Source organism: Telmatherina bonti, assembly GCF_933228915.1.
Source record: "Telmatherina bonti genome assembly, chromosome: 16".
Taxonomy (NCBI): domain Eukaryota; kingdom Metazoa; phylum Chordata; class Actinopteri; order Atheriniformes; family Telmatherinidae; genus Telmatherina; species Telmatherina bonti.
In genome coordinates this window covers 17,877,332-17,905,285 of record NC_136614.1, presented here as the reverse complement: position 1 = coordinate 17,905,285, position 27,954 = coordinate 17,877,332, and the positions used below count along the sequence as shown (strand labels likewise).

Below are 27,954 nucleotides of genomic sequence, written 5' to 3'. Positions count from 1 at the left end.
CTCGTTTCTCCTCTTTTTCTCGTCCAGAAAGGCACAGTAAAGCCCACAGCCGCGCGGAGCACAGCTTTCTTCATAAGAAACTTTTTTTCTTTGAATTTATCCGCTCCTCTCGCAGAGCCGGGACAAGGACAGCAAAATGCCCAAAGCGGTAAGTGGCTCTCTGATTAATTTCTATTTTCTCCTAATGCTTGAAAAATCCCTGCCATACCTGGACAAGTTTCTGAAATATCACATTTATCACATTTGTTGTAGCCCTACCTTTGTTAAACCAGTTATTTTTCATGTCAGGTAGCATGTGTTCATCTTTTAGTCAATTAACTGTCCTAAAGCAAAAGAAAACTATTTAGCAGTATTAGTAGCAAACATTACTATAATATTATAACCTAAAAGAATAATTACACAAACTGTAAAACTGTTAATTAAAGATTAAAGCGTGGATTCATTTAGATTTTAAGGGCAATTCCTGAACTATACATACATATAAATTATGTGAGAATTTTAATTTTGTCAGTTAAATATCAGCCCACTTTGACAAACATAGAAATACAAAACATAATGGAGAAAAAGAAAAAAGCAATATGATATCCACAGGACTTAATGTGTAATTCAGTCATGTAAAAGTAAAAATTGGGGTCTGTGTTTAAGGGGAATGCTGCTCATGTCACATGTTCACATATCCTGAGGGTGTCCTACATGTATGGAATCTCTTCACACTTCAGCTTGCATGTTGTTGGGCTTTATTTTCTGAAAGATGGTAAGGAAGGTGATTAGTTAGAGATGTGGTTGCGGTGTAGGTGGACACAAATGCAGATTAATGTCTGCTGAACCAGTTCAACATCATGAAAGACCAACACGGAAAGTTTTTGCTTTGGATTTTTAAGACTGAAATTTGAAGTTGTGATCCTTTCCAAAGTATTTTTTTAACCTTGGCATCCATAGACACTGTTTAATATAGTTTTCTGACATCTTGAGAATGTTTTTTCTTTTCTTGCCTTCCAAATCGTCCGACTCACTGTGCCCCACCCCAGTTGTTGCATGCTGTTCACTCTCTCTCTCTCTCTCTCTCACTCACTCACACACACACACACACACACACACACACACACACACACACACACACACACATCTCACATTCAACTTGGAAATTTCTTGTCAGACAGATGTGTATTTTCACTGTATGGAGGAAAATGTGATGGAGATTTCTTGGATATGAACATAACTAGGGCATATTCCCACTTTGTTCCCACTAAATGGAATTTATCTTCAGTAAGTAAAAAAGAAAGTCTGGAAATGTCCAAAACGTACCACAAAGATATATTTCAATAGGAAAATAGGATTAAAATAGGATTTTTTTTTCCCTTTCTGAAGTCTAAATATGCTGTAATTCAGCTCAAACTTGTACGATTAGAGCTATGTGATGTATATTATATATAGCAGTGACCAAAATGTTAATCTATTTCATAAAGTGTGTCGTTGGTTTGTTTAGAAAGGCCTCAGGGTTGTTATGAGCGTCACCATGGAAATGACATCACCCCAACTTGATAACGGTGACACATCGTTGCTATGAAACAACCTTTTTGGACATTAATGTAAGATGGTATCCTTTTTCATGAAATTAAGAGAAGCTTACAAGTTTGTGGTTTGTTGTGGACCCTTTTGATGGTTTAGTGTGTGTGGCCATATGACTGGTCAACCCTTAGCAGCAGAATATAAAAAATATCAATAAGACACTAAGTATGTTTTATTGAAACGTTTCCTTTGATGCTACTCTAACGGGAGGGTTTCATTCTTTAACATGAGAAAGCTCAGTCTCACTTCTGGCATTAGTGAGATATGTAAATAAGATATTGTGTATTGACATCCGTGAAAAAAAGTGTTTGGAGTCAGCCTGTAGTCAGAAACATGGTGTGAATGAGCGGATGTAAAGTTTCCAATGACTGCAATAATAGCCCTCTTTTGCACACAACCAGCTTTAATTTTAGTCTTTTATTGTTGAATATTTTCTGTCTTCATTTTTAGCCTGCAATTATAAAATATGACTTGTGGTCATTCAGCGTCATTAAGATATGTTACAGATTCCCACCTTTTGAAAAGCTGAGATTAGCGGTGCTTGTTGGCAACTTGGTTGAAATTTTATCCTTAAAGGTGAATTAAATTAACAAAATAATCACGCCTCCTGCTAATACTAAGATATTACCCACTGGAAGTAGCTGTATTTTTCCTTACTTGTCCTTCAATGAGCCTTTTGTTTTACTGATCATCGATTTTATTTCCAACAAAGCAAAGATTAAGGATTAAACAAACACTGACAATCCTGTATGAAAGTCTCAAAGAGCAGTTAAGCTTCAGGTTTTTTTCTATCCTAATTAGAGGAGCTTGAAAGATTCATCTGAGGAGATGCACAAAAATGAGAATTCTGTCTGTAATGTGGGTTTAAATGCAGCATCCTTATCTGAAAATGTCTTCCTCGCCTTTCTCCTTGTCTTTTGTCCTTTTCATTGTTGGCAATTCTTATGTCACAATGCCTAAATGCCTCCTTTTTAAAACAAAGGTCAGCCACTATCATAATTCCTGCAAATGTTTTGCATTAAACTACAGTCAAGAAATTCAAATGTGAAGGCAAGCGCCAACATTTGTCACTGTAGTGACGCTCGAGAGCAAAGATAAAAGAGGACGTAGGTATGACCTTGTATTAGATTCTACCTGGCAGAAATACCTGCAGGCTGTCTGTGATAATTAGAACTCAGATCCTGGGCTTGATATCGAACGTTCCAGCGTTGTGGAAAGGAGAGACTTGTTTGCTAAGACACTCGGAGGCAAGCGCCTGGATCCAAGCGGAGTAGTCAAGAAAGGGCTCCTGTATTGATTGCTCTGTGACTCATGTTTCGCTTATTTGAATGACACATTATTGAACATGAAAACGATGAAGATCCCTGATTCTCCCTTTATCCTGTTTCTTTGCCGTCAGACCTCGTCACACTTCCCGCACAAGGTGTGGCCACCGTCTGCATGGATGGGTGTTTCCTTTATGTGCAGCTCTATTGTTGTTTTAAAATCAATTATAATTCTGTAACATGTGAAACACTCCACCTGACATTATTCACTAATCCAAAGCGGTCACGAGTGTGTGAACACGGCTTGTCCTTAATGTCCATAGAGTCTGTGGGACCGTTTCCCTCAATCTTCCATCCTTCACCCTTCGTGTATGGCAGTTCCCAAAAGTGGCAGTAAACTATGTCCACATCGCTCTCAGACCATTTCAGTGCAGTTCCCATGGCGACTGCCATTGTTAAAAGCTCTTGTGAAACATGTGAACTATGCAGAGGGTTAAATATTGAATGGTCTTCTCTGAAGAATGCTGCACAGCCTATTCAAGTCTTACAGAGGCGATGGACACCTCAACTCTTTAACTTGACCTGCAATTGCAACTTAACCTGACCAAGGAGGAATGATTTATTTAATGATTTTTATCAAATGGTGAGGAGCTATGTCAGGGAGATGGCATGGATTTATGGATTAACTTACTAAATATTGTCTAATTAGGAATTTAAAATGAAAAGGGAATGTCAAAATCATGCATGCAGCATCTTTCAACTTAAGAAAAAGGTTGTTGTCAGAACTTGGCTCACAAGCTCTTCATTACAGCATTTTGATGCTCATAACTGTCATCTAGTTTTTCTCCTGTATTACTCACATCTGCACAGTTAATTATTACTGCAATGACTTATGAAGGCCGGATTCAAAAAGTTAATATGAACTCATGTCTTTTCCTCTGACTAAAGTTGCTCATTGTGTAACTCTGGGTCCTTGCCCAGAATATTTTTAGCACGTGTGTCATGTTTTCTTTACTGCTATGAATGGCCTTAGTTTCTTGTAGGTTACTGTTAGACGACTTGGTTTCAGATCAGATATCATCCGCTCAGGCTTTTCTGTTAGCTTGTCTGTGCCACACATTCACATGTTCCGCTCTTCATTGGTTCGGGTGTGATTTTCTAGGTGCACCATATGTAAATATAGACTGTGATGTTGGGAGAAGCATTTGAGCTGCAAAGCCATCTTCTTTATTCAAGGGATTTTTTTTAAACAAAGTTAATTAGAGCAGTTTCTGATCACCTCTGGTGCAGGTTTAGTGGTGGGTTTTAGTAATCTGGCTCCAGTAGGATGTAGATGATGATAGTGAGGCACTGCTGGGGCACTGCAGCTGAAAGGGGAGCTTTGTTTTGTGCTAAGTAAATGCAGGTTTCTCCCCCTCTCCTTCCCCTGCTTTTTAGCTTTGACTTTAAGCGGGTTGCTTAATTAGACAACTTACTCCAAAATTTCAAATTGTACACACATGTGCCATCACAAGATTGAGCTAGAAACATCTGCAGCTCAGTGCTTCATTATTTTAATGTGACTGGCACACACACAAAAAAGAAGCCTTTTTCTCCTCGGAGCTTCTGGCTACAGCAGACACACAGTTAAGCAGATAGAGCATCTTGAATATCCACTGTCTAGACCAAATCCTGGACAGCACAGACTTGAGGTACTTTCCATCCAAGGCTGTGATTGGATTTGCTGTCTCTGCAGGATTTACCTCTGTCAGTTAGCTGCTGCTTTATGGGAATCAGGCTTGTACTGAGTCACCAGGCGTAGACGTCCCGTTTCCATTGGGCGTCACTGAGTTTGTTTGCCGCTCAGCTCACAATGGACTGGAGATGAAAGATGTCACTGGAGGCTTCTGTTATCTGGCTTTCTTTCTCTGCTCTGTGTCCACTAACCTCTTTGTATCGTTTTCACTGTGCATTAATAAGCTCTGTCAATACTTGAAGGGTCTGAGTCTATTCATAACCCCCGCAAATACCAGAGACATTTCACATTATACCCACAATAAAACACATTCAGTTTGAGCATTACCTCAAAGGAGCCATTGTGATTATTTGTTCTTTGTTTCACTGTCTTTGTGATAAATTCAGTTTGCTGATTACTAACTGAACCTACAATGCTTCATATAGTTTCTGTCTGTATGCAGGAGACGCCTGTTGTCCCCGTGTTGCATGCCAGTTGTGTTAAAGGATCTGAAACTGAGTATTTATCACTGGGATGGATCTTTGTCAGTGGATTAGCTGCCCATCTTGCACATTTGAGTTAAACTCTACCTCCTCTTCATGGATCACTGCGATCAGTCATTAACCAGAGATCTTGGTGACATGCCTTATTTCTGTGAATGGGACTGGAGTTTAACCAGGACTTTTTTTCCATGGTGCCATTTTTGAGTTTCTGATGCACGTGTTAGACCTGCTCAATAAGAGTAAATGCATTTGTTCCTCTGAGCAAAAACAAAGCGCTGGATATTCCGATGATTCCTCTGATTTTTGCAGCAAAGTTCACTTTGTTCAGCCTGTTTTTCTCCGAGAAAGCAGAGCACCGTCTGTTTACTCTGCAAATACACCCAATACACCCCCTTACCAAACATAACCCCCCCCCCCCCCCCCCCCCCCCTCCTCCCAGCAATGCTCTGCCGTAGTTTGGCATACTTTTGCTTGTATTGGTTCTTTGCTTATGAAAACTGCTGTTTGTGAGTGTCAGCACTGAACTCCAGTCTTCTCATGTTGATCTACAGGTCAATGTTCGGGTCACCACCATGGACGCTGAGCTGGAGTTTGCCATCCAGCCCAGCACCACTGGCAAGCAGCTGTTTGACCAGGTAAAGTTCATTGACTTAATGTCGCTGTAAATATTTTATCAATATCTTCATGGAAATTAAGGGATTTGGAAATTACCAATAATTTTCAGTAAGATTTTGAAATTAAATGCACTCATGTCTGAGAATATTTATCTGTCTTGTCTTGACCAGCAGTGGTAAAATCCACCTACACACCTCCTTGAAGTGAGGCTGCTTGTTGCGGACAAAAAACTGTGATTGCAGCTAATTTGATCACATTAACATAATTATTTAACATTATGACTCATCATGCATGTGCCAAATATAAAAAAGTGTCATACTTAAAAACAGTAAATAAATGCAGAGACAAATATGAACATAAAACCTGACTTAGTAAGGGACACTGCCAGCTGAGCTCTTAAGCAGAGGTGAAGGCCATGGCAGATTTGCACCATTTTAATGAAATGATCATCCTTTAATTGCTATCTTCTCTGAAGTGATGATGAGGAGTTTATCTGTTAAATTGAGGAGAAAAACCTCAATAGCTTTTTAATGAAACGTATGGAACAGATTAAATTGTGTTTTGGAGCGTTTTGGTTATTGTTTCTTTGCAGTACCAGAACTAGCTTTGTTTCCATCAGTCATGATTCAGGCAGGCTTATACTGTTTCACTTGACCAAGTTGGGTTTGGTTAATTAGCGGTTGTTTTTTTTTTACGTCATTTAATAAATAACTATTTCCAAACAAATTCTTCATCTTGAAAAATCAGAGAAATCCTACCTCCTCTTACTGAAAAGGACAAAGTGCTTGGGAAAGCTAAATGAATGTTAATCATCAATTAAATGTATGTTTTTTTTGTTTGTTTTTTTTTAACGGTAAAAAACACTTTTTATAGATTTAGTCAGATGCAATTCAGTCCGTTTTAAGCCCAACCACGCTGCCGCAGCCAGCAGTATCATTTTAGACAACTGGACTGATGTCTAATGTGTGAGGACAAAGCTCTGATTATCACCTCCAAAACTTTTTCCATTCATCACCTCTAATTCTGAACATTTATCATGTTTAGAAGAGGAGACAGCGCTCTTATCAGTCTCTGCCTTCCAGGCCATGTTCAGGGGCAGCCAGTGTTTTGGAAAAAAAGCAATAGTTCCACAGAAAAGCACACATACATTTTGAGCCATTTATTAAACATGTGGTCTATGGTTTTCTTGTTTAAAATTGTGAACAAACCCTGTTTGGCAGGTTTAAGCATCAGTAGAGTGAAGGGTTTCCGCTCAGTGTGGGAAACAGTCTTCAGTTCAGGACGAAGTCTATTAGAATATTTCTTACCTCTTAACTTATTAAAGTGGAACTATTATGTGCATTTCAGGCTAATTTATTTTTTATTTCTGAGACCAGAAGGGCTGGGATTGATCGAGTTATTGTCACAAATCGCTTTTATTTACTTCAGACCGACCCTCTCCGTAGGCTGTCAGATCAGCCTGCAGGCAAAACGAGTGGATTGAGACTCTTCCACATTAAGCCCCGCCACCGCGCTACATCGGGAGCGCGCACCGCAACTGCTTTCGCCGTCATTGTAACATCTCATAAACAGAAGGATTAGGCTAATAAAAAAACAAAACACAATGTCAACACATAGCATACAGCCCTACATGTTGGAACCTGAATCAGACCCTGAAAACGAAGTGGAAAACGGCAACCCACAGCAACGAATGCAGCAGGATGTCTCTTTGGTAAACTCACCAGACATCGTACGAAATAACTTTATCCGACGTTTTCCACCTGCCTGATGTATTTGTACATGCCCTTGTTAACCAGTAGAAGGTAACCAATCACCGAACCTGATCCCCTGGGACGTCACAAGGATTTCCAAGTAGAAAAAACTCAATAAAACGACGCGTTTTTCGTCGCCATGGAAACCGAATGGAGGGCGTACTGGAACTCAAACTCAAACATGTGTTTAGGTGATAAAAAACAGTGCTGTTCGCATGTCTGATGAGGATTCAACACTGTAACACTGTAGAAAGCTCAGAAAACTTGAAATACCATAATAGCAGCCCTTTAAATTCAACCAATGGATACAAAAGCATTTTGTTGTTGCCAAATAGATAAAGTTGGTTCAATTCCATAAACTAATGCCACTATCATTCAGGCAATAAATTGTCCTGAGGGTTTCTCATTCAGCGTGCATTGTGAAGAACTTGGTGTATTGTTCATTCGCATGACTGTAGTGGATAGTAAGTCTCTAAAAACGGCTTGTTTCTATTAATGGTCACTTGCTTACTAGGGAAAAATTTGCATTTCCTCTTGTTATGCTTCTATTGTGGAGCCTGGTCACTGAGATCCAAATGTAGATGACAGGTCATTAGTATGAGCTCTCTGTGGCTTCATGACGGCACCAGGGGAGGAACAGCATTGTTTTAGTCACTTCCTGTATAACTCTTTTTTTCAATAACTCTGTCTGCATGTTTGGGGATTCAGCCTTTGCTTTAGCTGCTTTATAGAAGTGTTGGTTAAAAGGGGTTATCTGCACACATGGTGAAGGGAATGTCCCCAAAACACAACTACATCAAAAGCAATATGCAAAAATGTTTTTTTTTCCTTGTCGTTCTACTCATCTGTGTTAGATTTCAGTCAGTAGTTTTGTTAAACAAAACAATAGTTAAAGACCTTGAAATCCCCTTTTAACGTTTATTTATAGCTGCTGGTGAATTACTCCACCTACTTGTTAGAATGGCTCCCGGTGGGGTGTTCCACTAATAATCTCTCTCTCCCTGTGACAGTGTCAGAGACAGTTCAGTGCCCTGTTTTCCTACAAAGACACAATTCAGCAGTTTGAACATGAGAAACGACAGCTACTGATTCCCTTGGCTGACATTTAGCTTGTGTTCCTGAAGTCTGACTGTGGCTTGATCTGGTTTAGAGTGAGCGTCTAGGCTGACGCTGGCAGCAGAAGTGCGCTCAGTGTTCAACAGGTTCTGTGGAAATGCTGAGCAACAGCGGTGAGCTCATTCTCAGGATGAGTGTGAGTTCTGGTGTGGCACCGTGTGGTCAGCACTGATCATAGCCTTAGTTCCTGTCATTTAGCTCTTTAAAGAGAAACGCCTGCCACTCCCCTACACACCCTCCTGCAGTTTCACTTCCATACGACTGTGTGCCGATGATCCTTTCACTGCATACCCCACTTAAAAGAAATAAATCGCATACACTACTGTCAGTCAGTAATGACAAGTTATTTCCATCCATCCTCAGTTCCCATCTGCCAATATTCTCTTTCCTGTATGAGTTTTAATTTCTATGTATCAGATTTAGTTTTAGCTCTTTTGAACTGGTTTGGATTGGTTGAACGCAGAATGAGTCCTGTTGAACAGCTGAAAACATGGCAGTAGTTTGAGCAATTTGGCAATGTCTTGAACTCAGTCCAAGTCAGAATAAACTTGCTGACAGGTCCCAGAAGCAAGATGTTAAACCAGTCCCAGCGGACGCCCAACCCACATGCCAGTGTTTCACTCAAAAACTGCTGCAGATGGCTTTTTTTGTTGCCATAATGTAGCTGGCCTGTTGATAGCAGGGAAAGCTTTGGCAACTACTTCTGCTGCTCACAGTGCAGTAGCAGAGTATTTTATTTAATGTATTAACTCATTGTCCCTCAAGGATCACTGTCTGGTTGGTTCCTTTTTGGGGGACCCGACAGGGTGAACCCCTTCCTTCCCCTCCTCAGTCAATGGAGGACTCTTGGTTATTCAGCCCAGAGGATGCAGTGAGTAATGCCGTTTCAGCACAGCAGCATTCCTCCCTCTCACTCTGAGCTCCCATAAAAGCAGGGGTAGAAACTTTCACTCTGTGTCTGCTAGACGAGGAAAAAAGGTTGAATCGTGTGCTTTTCCAACTGAAACTTTATCTTGTCAACGTAAAATGAGGTTGAAGTGACCAGTGGCCCAACATTTAGAAAGGATTAGTTTCCTTAGCCTGACAGCCAGCAAATGTTTCACAAAGTTTCCACTTTGTTTAGTTTTTATGGCCAGAATGAAGCAGACATCTGCAGGCTGCCTCTTAAAATCAGGACAAGATTTAACGTCTGGTGTTTTTTATTGATTCTTTGTTGTTTTTTTGTTTTTTTGGGGATTTAGTCTTGATTAATGTCACAGTTTTTACAAGCAGCTGAAGACAACACAAGAAGCCAGTATGAAATGAGCTTTTATAAAAGACTTTATGTACAATTGGAGCACAGACAGACTTTTTGATCCAGTCACAGGACTTCAGGAGGCACTGCATTCCTTAACTCAGGTGTGTCCAGCTCCGGTCCTCGGGGGCCACAGTTCTGCAGCTTCATGTATCCCTGCTCCAACACACCTGACTCAAACTAATCAGTCATTGTACAGAACTTCATTGGTTGTTGGATGTATTTAATGTAAGCCAGGTCTGTTGGAGCAGGGATACATGGAAAACCTGCAGGACAGCAACCCTTTAGAACTGACCGACAACAGCTTTTTATAAAATGTTCGCCATGTATCCTGAGCTAGATGACCTTACTGTATACTACTGGCATAGGAATGAATTGCCTGTATTTGCTGGATTGTCGCCTCTGGTTTTCCTTTATACTTGGGACTTTTTCCTGTATCTGTAATCATTTTACTGTGAAATAATAAATGCTTTATTTGGTGTACATATTCTACATACATAGTCCTCGTATTCTAGCTCAGGCAAACTCCCAAAATAACCCGTAGCAGATATTTCACTAAACCTGTGTGCTCACATTCAGATTTAATTCTCCTGTAATGAACTATACATATTATTCAAACAGGTTTGTCTCCTCTCTTTGCATCAGCCTTATCCGCAGTAGTTTGTAAAAAAAGTGAGCGATGCGTGGTAGCCCCCTCTTTCCTGGACTCTCACTCTGTGGACCCTCAAGCAAATACCATAATGAAAGGGCTGCTTGTTTTCAGAGGCCTCATGAGTTTCATTACAGGTGAGATTCAGCCTGAAGTGCTCTCTCATTTCAGCTCTCTTGTAGAACTTGCTGCATAGTACAGTCCATTAAAAGGTGCCTGAATCAAAGCCATTCATCTTTACTCCCACATCCTCTTTTGTATTTTGTGGTGGACACAAAGTAAGCGGGGGTTGATTTGATTTTGACCCTTTCCTGAAGGTGATCATTGAGCACAGGTTTTGTTAAAGTGCCAGCATGCTGACTCGAACCCCACCCAGGCAACTTAGCACCTCACCTGATAACTGGGTGGGGAATTTAGCAGAGATGATTTCAAAGAGGGCCCAGCACAGGATAGGAGAGAAACTTAATGACATGTACATCCACTCAAAAAGAAAAGCATGATTTCCTACTCTGCTGTGTAGGAAAACTACTCTGCCAGCCATAAAGAGAGTCTGGTTTCTCTCAGAGCAAAGCCAGTGGAAAATGGGAACTCCTCCTGCAGCAGAAGGGTTCTTCTACAGCTGTAACTGCATTTTCACTCTGCCTCAGCTGCAAGGTCAGAATCTGGTTGTAAAAAGAAATCCTAAAACTGCTGATCTTTAAAGATTCATGGAAGGTTGGACGTGAAGCGTTTCCATTGCGGCTGAAATTAAAACTGGCTTCATCTGCATTTTTAGACGTTAATAAAAAGACGCTGCAGTTTTGAAATGACCCTGCAGCAGACTCACCCCGCCTGTCTCCAGCCTTCTCCATCTGTTCCTGGAGTCAGAGACAGGATGCCAGTCATGCAGCACACCCTCCTTATACTGTGTCATTCCCCCCTCTTTGGTTAAACAATAGAGCTGCTTTGTTGAAGATCAGGCCTCATGGTGCTCTTGTGAGCTGCAGCGTATCACAAACAGAAACCGATTTCTACAAAGTCTCACTTCAGATCCAAGCGGAGATACTACTTTTGATTTCGTGAACTCGCTCTGAAAGCTTTCAAAGACCATTTTCTAACTTCTTGCCTTAGTGAGAGGATTTATGATTGGCTGATATCCAATGTTTTCTTAAAAAAGATGTACTCTCATATTTTGTTTCCTTGTAGGTTTTGTTGTAGTTACACTGTTTTAAATCTAATCACATGGCAAAAGTCGTGCAACTTCCTTTTAAAACAGTATTTGTTTTTATTTCCACAACAAATGACTGAGTCAGACCCCACATTAGATTTTTGCTCCAAACTCTTAAAGGAAATAATAGTTTCCTTATTATGATGAGTAACTTTCATCATTCAGAGATGTTTATACGCTCAAAAGAAATTAGTAGGTTATTGATCAGTTGGTTTTTATGATTCTTAGGTTTTGTGATAACACTGAGGTCCCTAAAATCTTATGATCATTTTTTCCATCCCATAACAGGTTTACATTTTCTAAACCAAACTGTTTTGTCGATTAAAAGTACCCCAAAAGAGCATGTGATGATGAACACAGTATGTTTTTCCATTGTTTTGCATTAAAACTATGAACACTTTTCACCCTGCAGGTGGTAAAAACCATCGGATTACGTGAGGTGTGGTACTACGGCCTGCAGTATGTGGACAACAAAGGTTACTCCACTTGGCTAAAACTGGACAAAAAGGTAAGAACAGCTTATAGAACAATAAAAATAAATATACATGCAGTGTAACATTTATTTTGATGCAGATTTTATAATTCCACATTTTTCGATGCTTTCAGTATGCACACTAATGCCTGCATACACCTTTGTCCCAACAGCCCATGTTTTGCAACAACGGATTACTACAAAGTAACATAGAATGTATTGTTTTAGGAGACTTCCCAGTGAACACCACTGTTAACCATTCAGTCAATCAGTAGCCACTGTATGATCACAATACTCTTTAGGTTTACTTCTGACATGTTGGCTATTTAGAGGTCCTGCCTGGTTGCATGCTCTCAGCAAGAGATTGAGTCTTTGAACTCTTTGTGAACCATCACTACCTCTGTTTTCTCCTGTTTCCCTGAGTAAGCACCCGTTACCTGGATTCCACCAGCCTTTAGTCCTGAGTTTTTCAGAATCTAATCAAGCAAAAGTAAATCAGTCTGGAGATGAAGCCCAGTTCTCTTTGGCCCTACCCCTCAATTTTCCAGAGGCAAATGACCACTTTTGTTTGATGGATCGGGTATTAGTGATCACATAGTTGTCCAAATTGGGCCAAGGAGAGGAACTGGCATTGGGTTGAAGTCATGTCTGCACAGAAGCAGAACTCTAAACTTTTAAGATTATGTCATTATTACGTTTTCTGTGTAATTTGCCAGCTCTACAGTTTTATAGATCAGAGAACTTGATATTAATAATCCCCAGGATTTTACACATCAAAAAGGAGTTGGAAAGAGGTAAAACTGTGAAGGCTTTTTTGACTGCAGAAAACATGCACAAGGCACATGAGAACGGCTGAAAAAAGGAAAAACTTGCTCCATCTCCACTTCAGATCAGTGACTACTTGTATAACACATCTGTATCTCAAAAGATTACAGTGTTAGTAATGTAGGCAGCAGATTTTAGATTGTGTGGTTTGAGGCTAATGAATTTTAGGAAAATCTTCTCATTGAGTCATGTGCCAGGAGCTGTGCTGGTGTGTGAAGAAAAATTTGAAAGTTGCCTATTTGCATTTTATAATCATTTACAAGGGTCAGTGAGAGAGAGACAGTTGTGCGTGCATCAGTCAGCAGCAGTAAAACTGTGCACTGTCTGCTGACATGGTGCTGCAGCTCATCAGCACAATGCAAAGCTCATACTGGAATATTCCTGACCCCATTCTCTCAATCAAGACCGCTCACTTCCTGTTTTGAAATGAGAGGAAGAGGCACATTGTGTAAATGCATTTTGTTACTGGCACTTCATAAAATGCATTTCTACTGGATGAGAGGGTAGACCCCTCTTTGGTGAAGTCACTGCAGAAAAACATGGATTTTCCAGCTATATAAAGGGTTGACATCCAGTATTCATATTGGTTTTTTTTTTCTTTTGTTTTTTTTTTTTTCTTGTACGTTTATCCTAATTTACATATAAAACATGACTGATATTCGTGCAATTCAGGTTTTCATTTTTTAAATGAATAAATTAAGCTTATTATATACGTTTAACTTTAAAAGAGATCTTGTTGGGTGATCAGATTAATCCCACCGGTTCCCACCAGACTTGGCTAGAAAATTAGCACATGCTTGTTCCCGCAAGGCACATTAAATGTAAAATTGAGCTGAGTGTGTTTTCCATCCTCTTTAGGTGTCGTCTCAGGACATGAAGAAGGACAACCCACTACAGTTCAAGTTTCGGGCTAAGTTCTTCCCAGAGGACGTTGCTGAGGAGCTGATCCAGGACATCACCCAGAAGCTTTTCTTCCTGCAGGTGAAGGAGAGCATCCTCTCTGACGAGGTTTACTGTCCACCAGAGACTGCTGTTCTGCTGGCATCTTACTCTGTACAAGCTAAGTTTGGAGACTATAACAAAGAAGTCCATCGACCTGGTTATCTGCTGTCTGAACGGCTGCTGCCCCACAGGTGAGATGTACCACAGACTCAGTGCAGTAACACACTTGGCTTTGTAGCCTAAAAGCAGTCTAGAAGAGAAATACTAGTTAGAAATGACCTGAAATCGTGAATGTTTTCCCTTCTGTTGTTTGCCTATTTATTCTGCTCCTCCAAACATGGACACGTTTAGTACAGAAAGACATCTTTAAACCTTTGTAGATAAAAAACCACCAATGTTTATTTGCTGTTGAAAGATTTTTTATTAGGGCTTGATGTCATTAATATATGTAAACAGAATATTTCTGAAAATAGAGCCATGAGTCATTTTTTATTTGACCAGAGAACTGGAGCAGCTGCAAATGGTTGCTTACTTTAAAATATATCATTTTAAAATAATTTTCACAATGATGTTTGTGAGTGTGTGTCATCAGTCCAGATTAGACCACTGCTGCTGGCGTGAAGTCAAATCATTTTTACCGAAAGTGTGAAAAAGAAAAACGACTATAAAAAAACCCCAAAAACTCTTAGGCAAGACCAAAGCATGGAAGATAAAGATCACAGCTTTATTACATGAATACTTGCAGCACAAGCTACAAAATGCAGTTAAATATGCCCAACGATTATGAGTTAGAGCTGATGGTGGACCTTTCAAGCACGTGGCATAATATTTAGGACCATTCAGACACGTGTATTCATATTAATATTGTTTCATAAGGGCCATGAATGATCCCATGTTTCAAGGCTTTTGTGTAAATTTAGATGTGCTTATATAAAATATTCAAATTACTCGATTCCATTGCGGTGCTCGGTTGTCAGTCACATGCTTCCTTTTGTGTTCTTCCTCCCTGTTTGACAACAAAGCACAACACTAAACCCTTGCAGAACATTGTAATGCGGTGTCTCAGGGAAAAAGATACCACATGTTCAAAGGAAGTTTTTGCATTTTGTTCAGTGCGGTTGCCTAAAAATCATGTCTCATAGCAAATTATCTGGTGTTTGTGGCTTCTGCTTGGTGATGTAGTTAATTGTTGGTTTTGTTTTGTCTCTGTATGTAGAGTCCTGGAACAGCACAAGTTATCCAGAGAGCAGTGGGAAGAGAGGATTCAAGTGTGGCACGAGGAGCACTGTGGGATTTTGAAGTGAGTTAATGTAAACCACAGCTTTGTGTTGTGGTTTAATGATTGTGGTAATAAGTAAGGCTGATTGTGCCTTTCATGCTTGTAATCCTCTTGCAGAGAGGATGCCATGCTAGAGTACCTGAAGATTGCCCAGGACCTGGAAATGTATGGGGTCAACTACTTTGACATTAAGAATAAGAAGGGAACAGAGTTGTGGCTGGGAGTGGACGCACTGGGACTCAACATTTATGAGAAGGACGACAAGTAAGCTCAGTGTTTTTTACCGAAAGCTCAGCTGCTGGTGTGTTTTCTGGCTTATGTTTTCTGTATGTTGTGGCTACAACCCCGTGATTTAGAGCTAAACTGGCTCAGCCAGGTCTGCGTTTGTGCTCTATCATTTCTCCTCCTGCTCTCAGAATAGTATGAAAGGAACAACTGCGAAGCAGAAGGAGTTAACAAGTCAAAACTCAGCACTTTAGTTTCATTTTCTGATTATTCTTCAAAAAGGGTTTTCAACTTAGCAAAGTTACTTTAGACTCAGGATAAATTCAATCACAAAAGATTTTTTTGTTTTTCATTTTCGGGAATAAAGTACTGACTAAATGATGTAATTATTAAAGCACAATTTCTATTATTAGTTCATTAACTGAAAGAGGTGGTTTCTTTGTTACTCCAATGGATTTAAAAGTAAAACTTAACTATGTAAAAATACAAAAGTTGGTGCACTTATTTTTCTTTTAGTTTTGTATTTTCCATTGTTTTGCACAGTAATGCAAGAGAAACATGTCTTTGGACTACCAATGGGGCACTTGTGATTCCTTTATCTGCAAGATACCCCATCTTCTGTGTGTTTTTACTACAGAGTAGCAGGCTATAAATATATTTAACTCCTTTGTTGGAGATGGTGATCCCACAGCCATAAAATGTGTTTGTTGACTGGTAGAGGACAATAGCAAAGGAAAGGAAAAGGAAAGGAAAAGGCAAACACACAAATGAAATAGCAGAGAAGCACATAACTGTGTACAGTTGTGACTATTAAAGAATTAGTCACCTAAAGTTTAGCTCTGCATGTTAGCCTTTAAAAATGAAAGTTGTTGATGAGGCCTTGTCTAGGAACTGTTGGCTTGCTATTATGTCACATCTGAGTTCCTGCTGGTGTGTAAATACACACAGAAAAAAATGAAAGGCTTTGTCAATAGTTAGCATCAGAAAGTTCCCCGAAATGTTGAGCCTTAAAGTGACATTTCCTTTATATGATAGTTTTTATCTTAGTATTTAACAAAACTTCTTCTAAATGTGGGTTAAAGTTTGGCCTTTATTTTATGTAAAAAAAATTAAAGGTAGGATCACACCACTGCACTTCAAATACCGCAGACTAGTAAATAACTCCTGTTGTTATTTAACTCTGCGAGTTCTTGGTTTCACTGAGATAAACCTGCTGAACCAGGTTTAGACTCACTCACCACCTGCCTATCTTGTTTAAAACACAGAAAAATGTAAATATTCCTGTTTTGTGTCATCTTTTAATGACTTCTTGAAGGGGAACCTTCTATGGAGATCTGTCATGGTGTATTTCTGGCATCCTGTCCTGCTTTGTTCGTGACTCCCCATTTTGTTTATAGAACAGGGCGATGTAGGAGATAATCCCCCTCTATTTGCTGAAATGAGTTCTGAGATCTCCTGCAGTGAGTGGCCTCGTTTGAGAGGTTACTGGAGTGAAGTACACTGTGTTAAAGGAGCACTTCATCCCAGGTGACGTGCCTTTCAGTCACTGACCCTCCACTGGAAACACTGCCAGCTCCGCTCTGGCTCAGTTGTTGTAGATTAGAGCTCTTCCCGTATTGAATTGGCTGCTCTGTCTGCTTTCATGCTAAGCAGTGTGGTCTACAGTCTGTCTGTGGAAGAAATGAGCAAAACACATTGGTGGGGAGGGGGCAATGCCAAAGTTAAGCCAGTGAACTGCATCACGCGACTTCTAATTGAGCCTATTCTGGCTGATTCTTTTTATTCTTAAGTCTAAATAGTTAAATTACTGTTAGTGTCATTATTTAAGTTTTAGTCTTTAATTTAACTTTACTGTAACTTAACTGGGTATCAAACGTTCATAAGGGTGAGAATCTCATTCAGAAATGTGCCAAGTCCTTGTGCGAGTCGAGTCTGTCTCTTTATGTGACTCCAAAGAAATGCTTCTCCTCCATGGTGCCTTCTGCTGTAACCATGGCTACGCCAACTGGTTTTTCAAGCTGTGCGGCACTTAAGAATGTGAGGCGAACCTATAACACCGTCTCCAAAGAGGGCGGCTGGCCCACAATGCAGCAGTGCAGCCAAAGCTTCACCGAGGCACAGCCTGCAGTTGGTTTAACACCTTATGTGCCGAGTTACTAGTTTGTTTTCCAAGGTTTTAGTAGGGGAAACACGCCCACTCTGCAGCCAATCAGACAACAGATTTGTTTTGATTTAAAAAAACAAAACATAGTTGTAGTAAAAATGAATGAACACAAACATATTTCTGGTCATTTTCAAACAGACTGCAAGAGAAGCCTTCAGATATGTTTAATCATATTATTGGCGCAGTAATTTACAGTTGCTACTTCGTTTTAGCCATATTGTCAATGTTCTTATTTTACATCCCTGTTAGAAAATTTAACTTTTTTTTTTTTTTAAATTAAAATAAACAAGACATTTAATACAAATATTTTTATTTTTAAAAGAAGAAACCAGTAATGAGCTGATCTGATGATGATAAATTAATGTGACATTGATTAAAAACCATTTAATTCCTGCAACATTATGGCCTTTTAAAGCCACCTGTTCTTCCTCTTTTTCTTGTTTTTTTTTTTTTATTTTTTACAAATGGCACTTTCATTGATAAAGCACACCACACTGAACCACAAAACTGATAGAAATATTCAATAGAAACTTCAGCATTGTGTTCTCAATTCCACAAGCATGTGTCAGGGTCAGCAGCAGAGTGAAATTCCAGTTTAGGGAGTATGGTTTCACTGCGAGGCGGATGGTTGCCGATCCAGATTACAACACTATCAGCTTGTCCATGTTTACAGTGCTGCTTTGTATTGTGTTGAATGAGATTGGCAGTGGTTCAGGTTGTCTGGCACAACAGAGCGGTGAGCTGCCACACCCCAAATTTCATCCCTCATCCACGTTCAGAGAGGATTAGTCTAAAACTTAAGTTTGTAGCTGTAGATCAATAGGATGCGATCAAAATGGTTGGGGTAGTTTGGTTAGGTTCACCTAATGCAGAAGTTATTTGTTTTACTGTGATAATACTGTAATATTTTATGTTGATTAATCTGCTGTGTGGAAATGCCATTTGCACAAACTTTCTTCTTGAAAATATTTAAATTAAATCATTCTGTATGAATTTGTCTCTTAACCATCATTATTCATACAGTATCAGTTTGGACACTTCCCATTGGATTTAATGGGAAAGTGTGTCCAGACTTTTGACTGGTAGTGTACATGAACTGCATTTCCAGTTCATTTAAATCACTGTTTTGAAATAAATGGAAATGTATAAAAGCATTCAGTGAAATCTGCTCATATACAGCATGCAACCAACTCAGAAGGGAGTTTAAACAGACTTTTCTTTGCTCTTTTCAGTCGACAGCTTTGTGTGATGAGATGAGAGGGCAATCTGACGGTGGAGATTCAGTCTTGTAAACTAATAAAAGTTTTGAATCACTTCTAAAGGAGACAGGAAACCTGTGTAAATATGATAAGAACTGGGTGTGACCTGGACTCTTTTTCTTTTTTCTTTTCATTTCCCACCAGTCACATTAAGCATTTTTATTACCCTAAAAGGAGAAAGCAAAGCATTTCCTATACAGTGTGACATCTCTGATTTATGCTCACAGGCTCAGTCATCATGTTAAGATTTTACATTGATCAGTTTGTCAATTCAGGGTTTTTGGATAAACATGGACTTTTAATTTTCATTTAACTCATTTTTTTTATGATAGAGGTGCCTGACTAGATAAAACAAGCAGTCCCACTTGACATCCTATTTACATAAGTACAGTTTTCACACATATACTGTAGTTCAGAAAATTTCAAGAGAGATTTTATGGGAGTACAGTGGTGTGTGAAACACTGGTGTCCAGCATAGTTCTAACCCAACGATGCCAAAGAAGGGAAGAAAAAAAAGGGCAGGTAATCCTCTGGAGAATTTGCCGCGAGGGGAGTTGGTTTTCCAATAACAGTCGCTGTTCCTTTATACTCTTTTCCGGCAGCTTCTTTGCTCTCCATTTGCTTGTTAATACAACAGAAATGTTCAAATCCATGTTGTCCTGATGTGAGGAAAAAACGTGCATCATTATGGATAGATCGCGACTCTCACCTGCCATGCATGGCATGTTAATAAAACACTGTGGTTTCCAATGCACACTATCATGGACTGATTTGACAGAGAAAGGATAAGTGCAACTCTGAAATATGTTCAGTCGCCACAAGATATTTCAAGCTGTGAAAGTCCTGCGGTGAAGTGCAACTGAAGAAAAGACCCAATATCTGGGCTTAATTAAAACATTTTCTTATGTTCATGCTGTTCATGACTGTGATAAAGTTTATGTTCATGTGCTCTCACCCTCAGATTGACTCCAAAAATTGGCTTTCCCTGGAGCGAGATCAGAAACATCTCCTTCAACGATAAGAAATTCATCATTAAACCTATTGACAAAAAATCTCCGGTGAGTAATTCGTCATCCAGACTTTGTTACAAATTCCTTTACTACTTTTCTCTACAGTCCCCCCAAATTTTAAGATTCCTATTAGACTCTTTAAGAGCTGATGGAGCCAGACTGAGCCCCCATGTTAAGGTTTGTAGAAAGCCTCAGGTTAGGTTTACCTGCTCAGCTTCTGCTTTACTTGGAGCATCATGTTTCTCTGCAGCGGAGAAATGCAGCACTACACAGAAAACTAGTTTCCTAGTCCTTGTCATTATTGACTACAAACAAACATACTAGTGGTATCAAACGTTGTCTGAATCTCAGGCTGCTTTGCTTTCTGTTGTAATTCTAGCAGTCTGTTAAATGTTTTAGATGTTAACAGCAGTAAATGTTCACACAAATCATCACACTACACAAGCACCTGATGGCTTCCAAACTCTTATTACTTTTTCTTCCAATCTCTTGCTTGTTTCCTCAGGACTTTGTGTTTTATGCACCAAGACTGCGAATCAACAAACGCATCCTGCAGCTGTGCATGGGCAACCATGAACTGTACATGCGTCGCCGCAAGCCAGACACGATTGAGGTGCAGCAGATGAAAGCCCAGGCCAGAGAGGAGAAGCAGCAGAGACAGATGGAGAGGTACGCAGTTTCCTTCCAGATGTTGTTTCCTCCAAGAAAAAATTACTTTTGCTCAGAAAAGTAAATTCATAACAAAACTGTCTGATATAAAAGCAAATTTATTTTTATTGCACATTTTATGTACAAGACAACTCAGGTTGCTTTATATAAAACATTAAAAGTATTACAAGGTGGAAAATACAAAGACAGAAATAAAGTAACGTATCTATGTTCATTAATGTTTCCTCTTGTTTTTGCCTGACAAACAGCACAAACCTTTATAGGTAACCATTTTTTAAAGGGAGTTGAAAAGGAACTGGATACATTTTAATATAAGCCAAATTTGCAGATAATTGGAGCCGATGTTCTTCAGCATTTATTTAGCATTTACATCCCTTTTAATAATAAACAGCTTTATGAGTGAATCAGTAGAACGAGACAGTGCTCTTTGCAGGTTAAAGTCAGGAAAACGCACATGGATAGTTTGACCCAAACAGCTAAACTGCCTTTTCACTGCAGAGACTCAACTTCACAGCTTTCCTAGTGAAGCCATTCAGTCTGTAAACAAAGGCACTCATTTGAAAATAATGCAGCATTCCTTTCAAAGTGTAGTCAGACTACTTCCTCCTACAGCTGAACTGAAAGTGAATATGACCCTGGTCTCGGTAACAGCTGTCGGCCTACTGTCTGTCCCACGCAGCTGTTCAAACATGATGATGTAACACGGTGAATAACAAAGCATGAGATCACTAAGGGCTCGAAGATGAGAGTTCAGGTTCACACAGTAGCTCACAGTGATCTGTAGGAGGCTGGGCTGGTGTCCAAAATGTTAGAAGAAGCTTTGTGATGATTCCCTCAAGAAACCTTATTAAAACATAAACAGATCGTCATCGGGCTGCTGCGTCAGCAGACGTGAGAGGGTAATGTGAGGAAATGTAGAAAGTGGGAAAACAAACAGCAGCAGTAATTATGAGCGGTTTGTTTGTCAATGCTCAAAGCAAACTGAGAGAAATTCCAGCACAAGTTGTGATAAATAAATTAGATCCTGATGTGTTCCACATCTGCTCAATATATGCTTAATAATGTGTTGTGAATTGTGTTTTTTCTGCAGTCGTTTACTTTTTAAAAGCTTTTCTGTGGCTTCATTCTCTGGTCTTTGTTAGAGACTAAGTTGTCAATCTGCAATAAAAACCAGTTTCTTCCTAGAATTAGATGGAAATGCATAGAAGGTGTTCTGGAGTCTGTGTAATCATGCGAAGATGACTTGTGGTTGCTTCTGCAAACATGCCCTGCTCATGAGCATGTGTGCTAGCAAAATGCGTGTGCAACTGTAACCATGCATCAACATGTCAGCTCGTTGTTTGGCCTCACTGTGGCTGTCTTATCTGCAGAGCCCAGCTGGAGAACGAGAAGAAAAAGAGAGAGGCCATCGAGAAAGAGAAGGAGCAGATGGAGCAGGAGAAGCAAGATCTGATGATGAGGCTCTACCAGTTTGAGGAGAAAACCAAGAAGGCAGAGAAAGGTGTGAGAGCTCATCAGTCACTAACAGTAATCCTGAGGTTACAAAGTGTGTTTGTGTGTGGGAAATATTTGGAATATCAGGTCATGTGGTTTTCCTGACAGGCGCTGTAAATACTGGGCTAACAGGTTATTCTGTTTTTATCAGTTTCTTCTTTTATAAATAACCTTAATAATTCATGAAAGTACAAACAATGAAGATTATGTAAACATGTTGGACTCCTACAAAAAGCAAACTCATTTGAGGGTGGATTTTTCTGCTTTCCAAGCGCTCTCAGGAATAAAAACAGGTGAAAACAGAAGACAGTCAAATGGTTTATAAACCCAGATTCACTTGAGGAAGCGGCTTGCTCATTTCTCATGTAGTTTTATTAGATAATATAGAACAGACTAATCAGATCAGTAAGTCACTCCAGGGCTTCCTCTTTAGTTTCCTGCTCATAAATTTCCTTCTAATGATTTACAGTGTTTTTCAGTTCTTTAATTACCAGCTGATTCACTTTCAAATTTGAGTAACAAAAGAGTGTTTTTCCACTAACATGGGTAATAACCTGTAAACTACATTTTCACTTATTACTGAGAGTGTTGATGCCCCTCTAGCGAAGCTGTTTAATATTATTCAATCTGCTAAATGTACTAAATGCATTTTTGAAACACGTCGTTAAACAAATACCATTATAGAATTATAGCTGAATTCAGTCAAATGCTTTTTTTTTTTTTTTATATTAAAGGTATTGATAAAGGTTTCTTTTATGACGGCGAGTGAGATTGACACAGTCAAATACCAGTCCACAAAAATGGGATGAGATGGTGGCAACATGGAGGGTAAACGTCTTCTGCTAAATTCACATGAGACTCATTAAACTGAATCTGTATTTACATATTAACACAGAAATGTACACACACATTCTTTACACAGTGTTTCTAAAGCTCTATTTAAGTGTGTCTCCTATACAACTAAATCATTGTGACATTATGTGCAGAAAAGCCTCTCCCATCTTTGGCTGTGAAAGGATCTTTACACTTGTTCAATAAATCTATTGACTTAAAGTAATGCAGTAGTGGACAATGCAAAAAAACACTTTATTTCTTTGTTTGGTTTGGCTTTTGTGTGTAGGTGCTCTTTGTTAATGACAGTTTTGCGTAGTTGACATGACTTGCTTTCAATCACTCCATTAAATTCACTCAGCATGTGTTAGCAGAGTTGGATCTGTGCTATTTGGTTCATGTGTTCCTATCCACTTTGCTTTATAACACAATTTAATCCCATCTGAATATATTGCTGGCTATTGTCAGTAAATAAAGTAGTAAAGATGTGTTTAGAAATTAATTAATGGTGTTAACATTCAGCTAACGTTTAACTAATTATATGGATAAAACAGGAGCTTAAAATTCCATTTAATCGCAGTCTTTTTCACATAAAGGCTTGTTTCTTTCTGCAGTTAAGTTACATTAAAGCCATTGTTAACTGTTTTTTTTTTTTTTACCAGAAAGACTAACAATAATATAGTTTGTGCACCTGTGCTATTAGACTTGATTTTAAACAAAAACCTGGGTATTTTGTTTCGACTGAGCCTCACATTTTCTATGCTGCTGTGAACACTTTGTGAAGTAATCCTCACCTGAAATCTCAAATGTATTGGTTAAGTAACATTTTAATCCTCAGTTTCCTGGTAAAAGGTGTTGAAAGACTGGAAGTAGATGGATGTCTATTATAATAGTAATAGAAGTATGGGATAAGTCATGAGAACAGGATAAAACTACAGCGTTTAATTGCGGGGAACTATAAGTGTGATATCTCCTAAAATAGGTTTCCCTATTTCCTTTAAGGATTTATTCATAGAGCTCCCTTGTTTCTGTACTTTAGATTTGCAGGACCAACTCCAGAGAGCCATGATGCTGGAGCAGGAGAGGAGGAGAGCCGAGGAGGAGGCGGCCCGCCTGGAGGCTGAGCGTCAAGCTGCCCTGCTGGCTAAAGAGGAGCTGGCCCGCCAGGCTGAGAGCCAGAAGAAGACGCAGGAGCAGCTGGTCAGTATTTTAATGACCCCGTTTTTGACATAACGCAGGTTTTAATTAACCACTAGCATCAACCACTAATGTAATAATATTAATAATGATGATGATAATTAATGATGATGATGAAGATGATAGATCTATTTTGCAAGATAATCTGTTTTATGTTTGTAGTTATTTTATAAAAGATTATTTAAAAAAAAAAAAATGACATACAGAGTCTTGTATTGAATGGTGGCTCCTAATAAAACTATTTTGTAGCATCTAGCTGGACCAGATCGCTCCACCTTAGACCGACTGCCCTCTCACACTGAGCCACTTGGCTCTGGACCACCCAGAAGGCTGTTTTACTAAGAAGTGGAGCTGTGGTTGCCGGTCTTATTCAGCAGCTAATGGTCAAACAGCAGCGGCTTTTATGGAACAGACACCTGCTGTGACGCCTTTTTTTTTTTTTTTTTTTTTGCTTAAACCTCATTGAGACTCTTGTGCAATGGATTAAGGGTCCATGTAATGTCGTGCAAAGTCTGTCATCATCATGTTTTAAATATTTGAAAGTATGCAACTTATAAATGACAGCACCCCAGGCTCCTCTGTTCTCACTAAGGTCGTGAATTTTCCTGTTGAACACCTTTTGACAACAGCTTCACAACTTGGCGCTTCATTGTGGGATGAGTCAACTCAGACACACTGAACAGCTAAAGCAGGTGCAGCGTTTCAGAGCTGAGCTCACGGTCGTTCAGTGTGCTGAAAGACAAGCTACTCGCTTTGTTCTGGTGGTTTGTTGGAATGTATCGCAACACCTGCAGTAGTTTCACAGCCTGACAACTCACAGTGCCAGGGTTTATGGAGTGGCGGTCACTCAGGAGGCGGTCATCTGCCAATCAGTCTGCGAGTTGTTCATCAGCTGTGATGTCTGATTTGAAACAAAACATTGTTTGCGTGTCACTCTGATATGAATATGAATGATTGTAATTGCAATTATTGAGTAATTTCACAGTTTTGTGCATCTCATCTTTTATTTCCGACAGCAGGTTCATGAATCAAGCTTTTTTTTGTGTGTTTTAAATTTTCATAATAAATCTGTTGTTTTGTGTTAGGCTGCAGAGTTGGCAGAGCACACAGCCAAGATTTCGCTGCTAGAGGACGCCAAGAAACGCAAGGAGGAGGAGGCTGACACTTGGCAGCTTAAGGTAAGATGTGTACAGTTAACCATGGCTTGTAGAAGCAGATTAATTTGGCAGGAATTGTATTAGTTGAAACTTTTATAGCAAGTTTTATACTGCTCAAAGCTGTGTGATAAGTTTGTTTGGTTTCCAAGAAGAATTTTAGTATTTGTACAAGTCAAACTGGATGAATCGGTGAGAAAAACGGGGAAACCTCGTCTATTGTCAACAGGCCCGAGAGGCTCAAGATGATCTAATCAAGACCAAGGAGGAGCTGCACATGGTGATGATGACGCCTCCGCCACCTCCTCCTCCCCCTATGTATGACCATCTGGATGACAACAGCGATAGCGAGGAGAACGCCAGCACAAACAGCGCCGACCTGCAGATGGAAGGCATCAACGACCACCGCAATGAGGAGGATCGCCTGACAGAGGCTGAGAAGAACGAGCGTGTCCAGAAACAGCTGAAGGTAAGGACAGTCAGGGATGGAGCAGAGAAAAGTAACTCTGCAAATACAGGCTGTACAAGACCTCTGCAGATCCATATGTCTACTTAACGCAAGGCTGATAGACTGATGATGGTTTTATATTCATCAAGACAAAATCCTGTATTCAGTGGTTTGATTTCTGCTGCAAATTTTCTTTTTTTTTGGGGTATACTGGTTTCATTATTTATTGCCCACCAGCTTAAATAAATTTGTATTAAATTAGCATTGAATTAATGTTTCACTTTAACTGTATAAATGGTAAAAAAAAAACAAAAAAACAAAACTGGATCTATGAACTCAGATCTGACAAAAGGGTAAACATTCATTTTACCGTGGAGGTTTACATATCTTGTCGAAAAAGCAGAACACACTGTTTAGTTACATTAGAAGTGAGTAGGAGTGATATTGAGTAGTTTTGGACACTCTTTATGTTATAAAAAAAAAAGGATTGTATAGTTGACTGTAGGAATGGATCGCTTTTAAAATGTGCTAAATGTCATTAGTTGAATGTTGTTTCAGGAATGACGAAACAATGTGGTAGCTGCTTCCTGGAATAAAATACACTAATCTGGAAGTTGTGGATTTTTTTTTCTTTTTTACTTAAATCAGTGGGAAATTTGAAGAAAAATTTCCACTGATTTTGATATATCTATATCTAGATATAGATATATAGAGATAGATAGATAGCTGAGTATTTTAATTAACATAAAAGGAAAATTCTTTTAATTTAATATAAAAAAAAAAAAGTGTCTGAAAGTGACACAATGGGAACAACAGACTGAACAGGAAGTGATTTCACAGAAAGGCCAGGATAGCGCAGTAGGTGCTTTAGTGTCATGTTGACATCATTGTGGGTCATTTTAGTTAAGTGTGTCAGTGGCACATTGTTGGCTTTGTTGTCTGGTCTCACGCTGCATCACCTTTTCTCCCTCAGACTCTGACCTCAGAGCTCGCTCAGGCTCGTGATGAATCCAAGAATACCCAGAATGACCTCCTTCACTGTGAGAATGTGCGGGCCGGCCGAGACAAATACAAAACCCTGCGACAGATCCGGCAGGGCAACACCAAGCAGAGGATTGACGAGTTTGAAGCCTTATAAGACGCCTCCGGCGCACGGCCCTGTACCCTTTCTGAATGGTCACTATGTCTCACTCCTCTGCTGAGACGCGCAAACACGTTCACCCAAAGACATATGTAACACACATCGGTGGCTGAGTAGCCTGGTGCGTCTCAGAAGCACAGAGATGAACTCCAGGTCTGTTTGTCTGGCAGGACACAGGGCTTTGCAAACCTTTGAAGAAAACTTGGTGCCAAAACAGTCTCTCCTCTTTTCTCTTATTTGTATGTTAAATCTTGTGGATTTGATTGTATTTCACTTCTGATCAGTTCAAACCAAATTCATCTTATGTTTTTCTAGTGGAGGCAAGTTTAAATAGACATTTTGTGAGTAAATTATATGCACCTAGAATATGTAAGCAGAGCCTCCTTTCATGCCATTTGTTGTGAAGGAAGAAAAGGGCAGTTTGATGTTTATATGCGACCACTCAGAAAGGGGAAGACAGTATAAGCAGGAAAATTGATGTTTATTTTCCATTATTTTATAACACTTCCATTAATATTAAATATTGCTATAAAATAGGTAATAATCTTGCCTAGTAAGATATTTATACTGTACATGGGACATAAAAAGGGTATTTCATCATAGTTTGTATATTTTTGCTATCTACTAATAATAAAAGCATTTAATGTTTTAAAGGTTTTATATATTGACCATAATAAACAGTCTTTTGTTCAATATTTTTTTTTCCTTTAGATCATAATAAGAGATTTAATTGTAAATTATTTTTATTGTAGATGTCCAGCTGTATGCCATTAAAATAAGTGCTAGCTATCTCGGTACTTATGGTTAGCATCCTTGCCATGCAGTTCACAGCACGCCAAGGAAAGTGTTTATCTTTAGAGATGTGCTGACTGTGTCATGTTGCTGTAGAGACGAGCACATATTACGTGCTTTCATCCTCCCTAAGTGGCCTTTCTCTCTGGAGGGGTCGGCGTCGGCTAAGGTGCATCGCCTGGAAAATGTTGAAATCTTAAGTAAAAATGAGGGTTGAAGTCAGAGTTGTTCAAAGTGGACCGACCCAAACAGTGCAGCACCAATCTGTCACCACGGAGTAAAGTTGAATTTACTGACACTGTAATGGAAACACCACTGTGCTGGCCTATGTATATGAACAGGATTTTATAATGAGGTGTTCAACAAATT

The 27,954-nt window shown here is 39.4% G+C and overlaps 1 protein-coding gene across 1 annotated transcript; it reads left to right on the top strand.

Annotated features, from left to right (window-relative positions):
* Positions 1–27,901, top strand: ezrb (ezrin b). The gene is made up of 13 exons (XM_079255237.1): positions 1–148; positions 5,603–5,686; positions 12,096–12,191; positions 13,839–14,113; positions 15,139–15,222; positions 15,319–15,465; positions 19,811–19,907; positions 20,365–20,528; positions 21,899–22,029; positions 23,893–24,053; positions 25,136–25,228; positions 25,434–25,673; positions 26,626–27,901. The coding sequence occupies exons 1-13, from the start codon at positions 137–139 to the stop codon at positions 26,788–26,790; spliced, it is 1,749 nt and encodes a 582-aa protein (XP_079111363.1). The 5' UTR covers positions 1–136; the 3' UTR covers positions 26,791–27,901.
* The last annotated feature ends 53 nt before the right edge of the window (positions 27,902–27,954 follow it).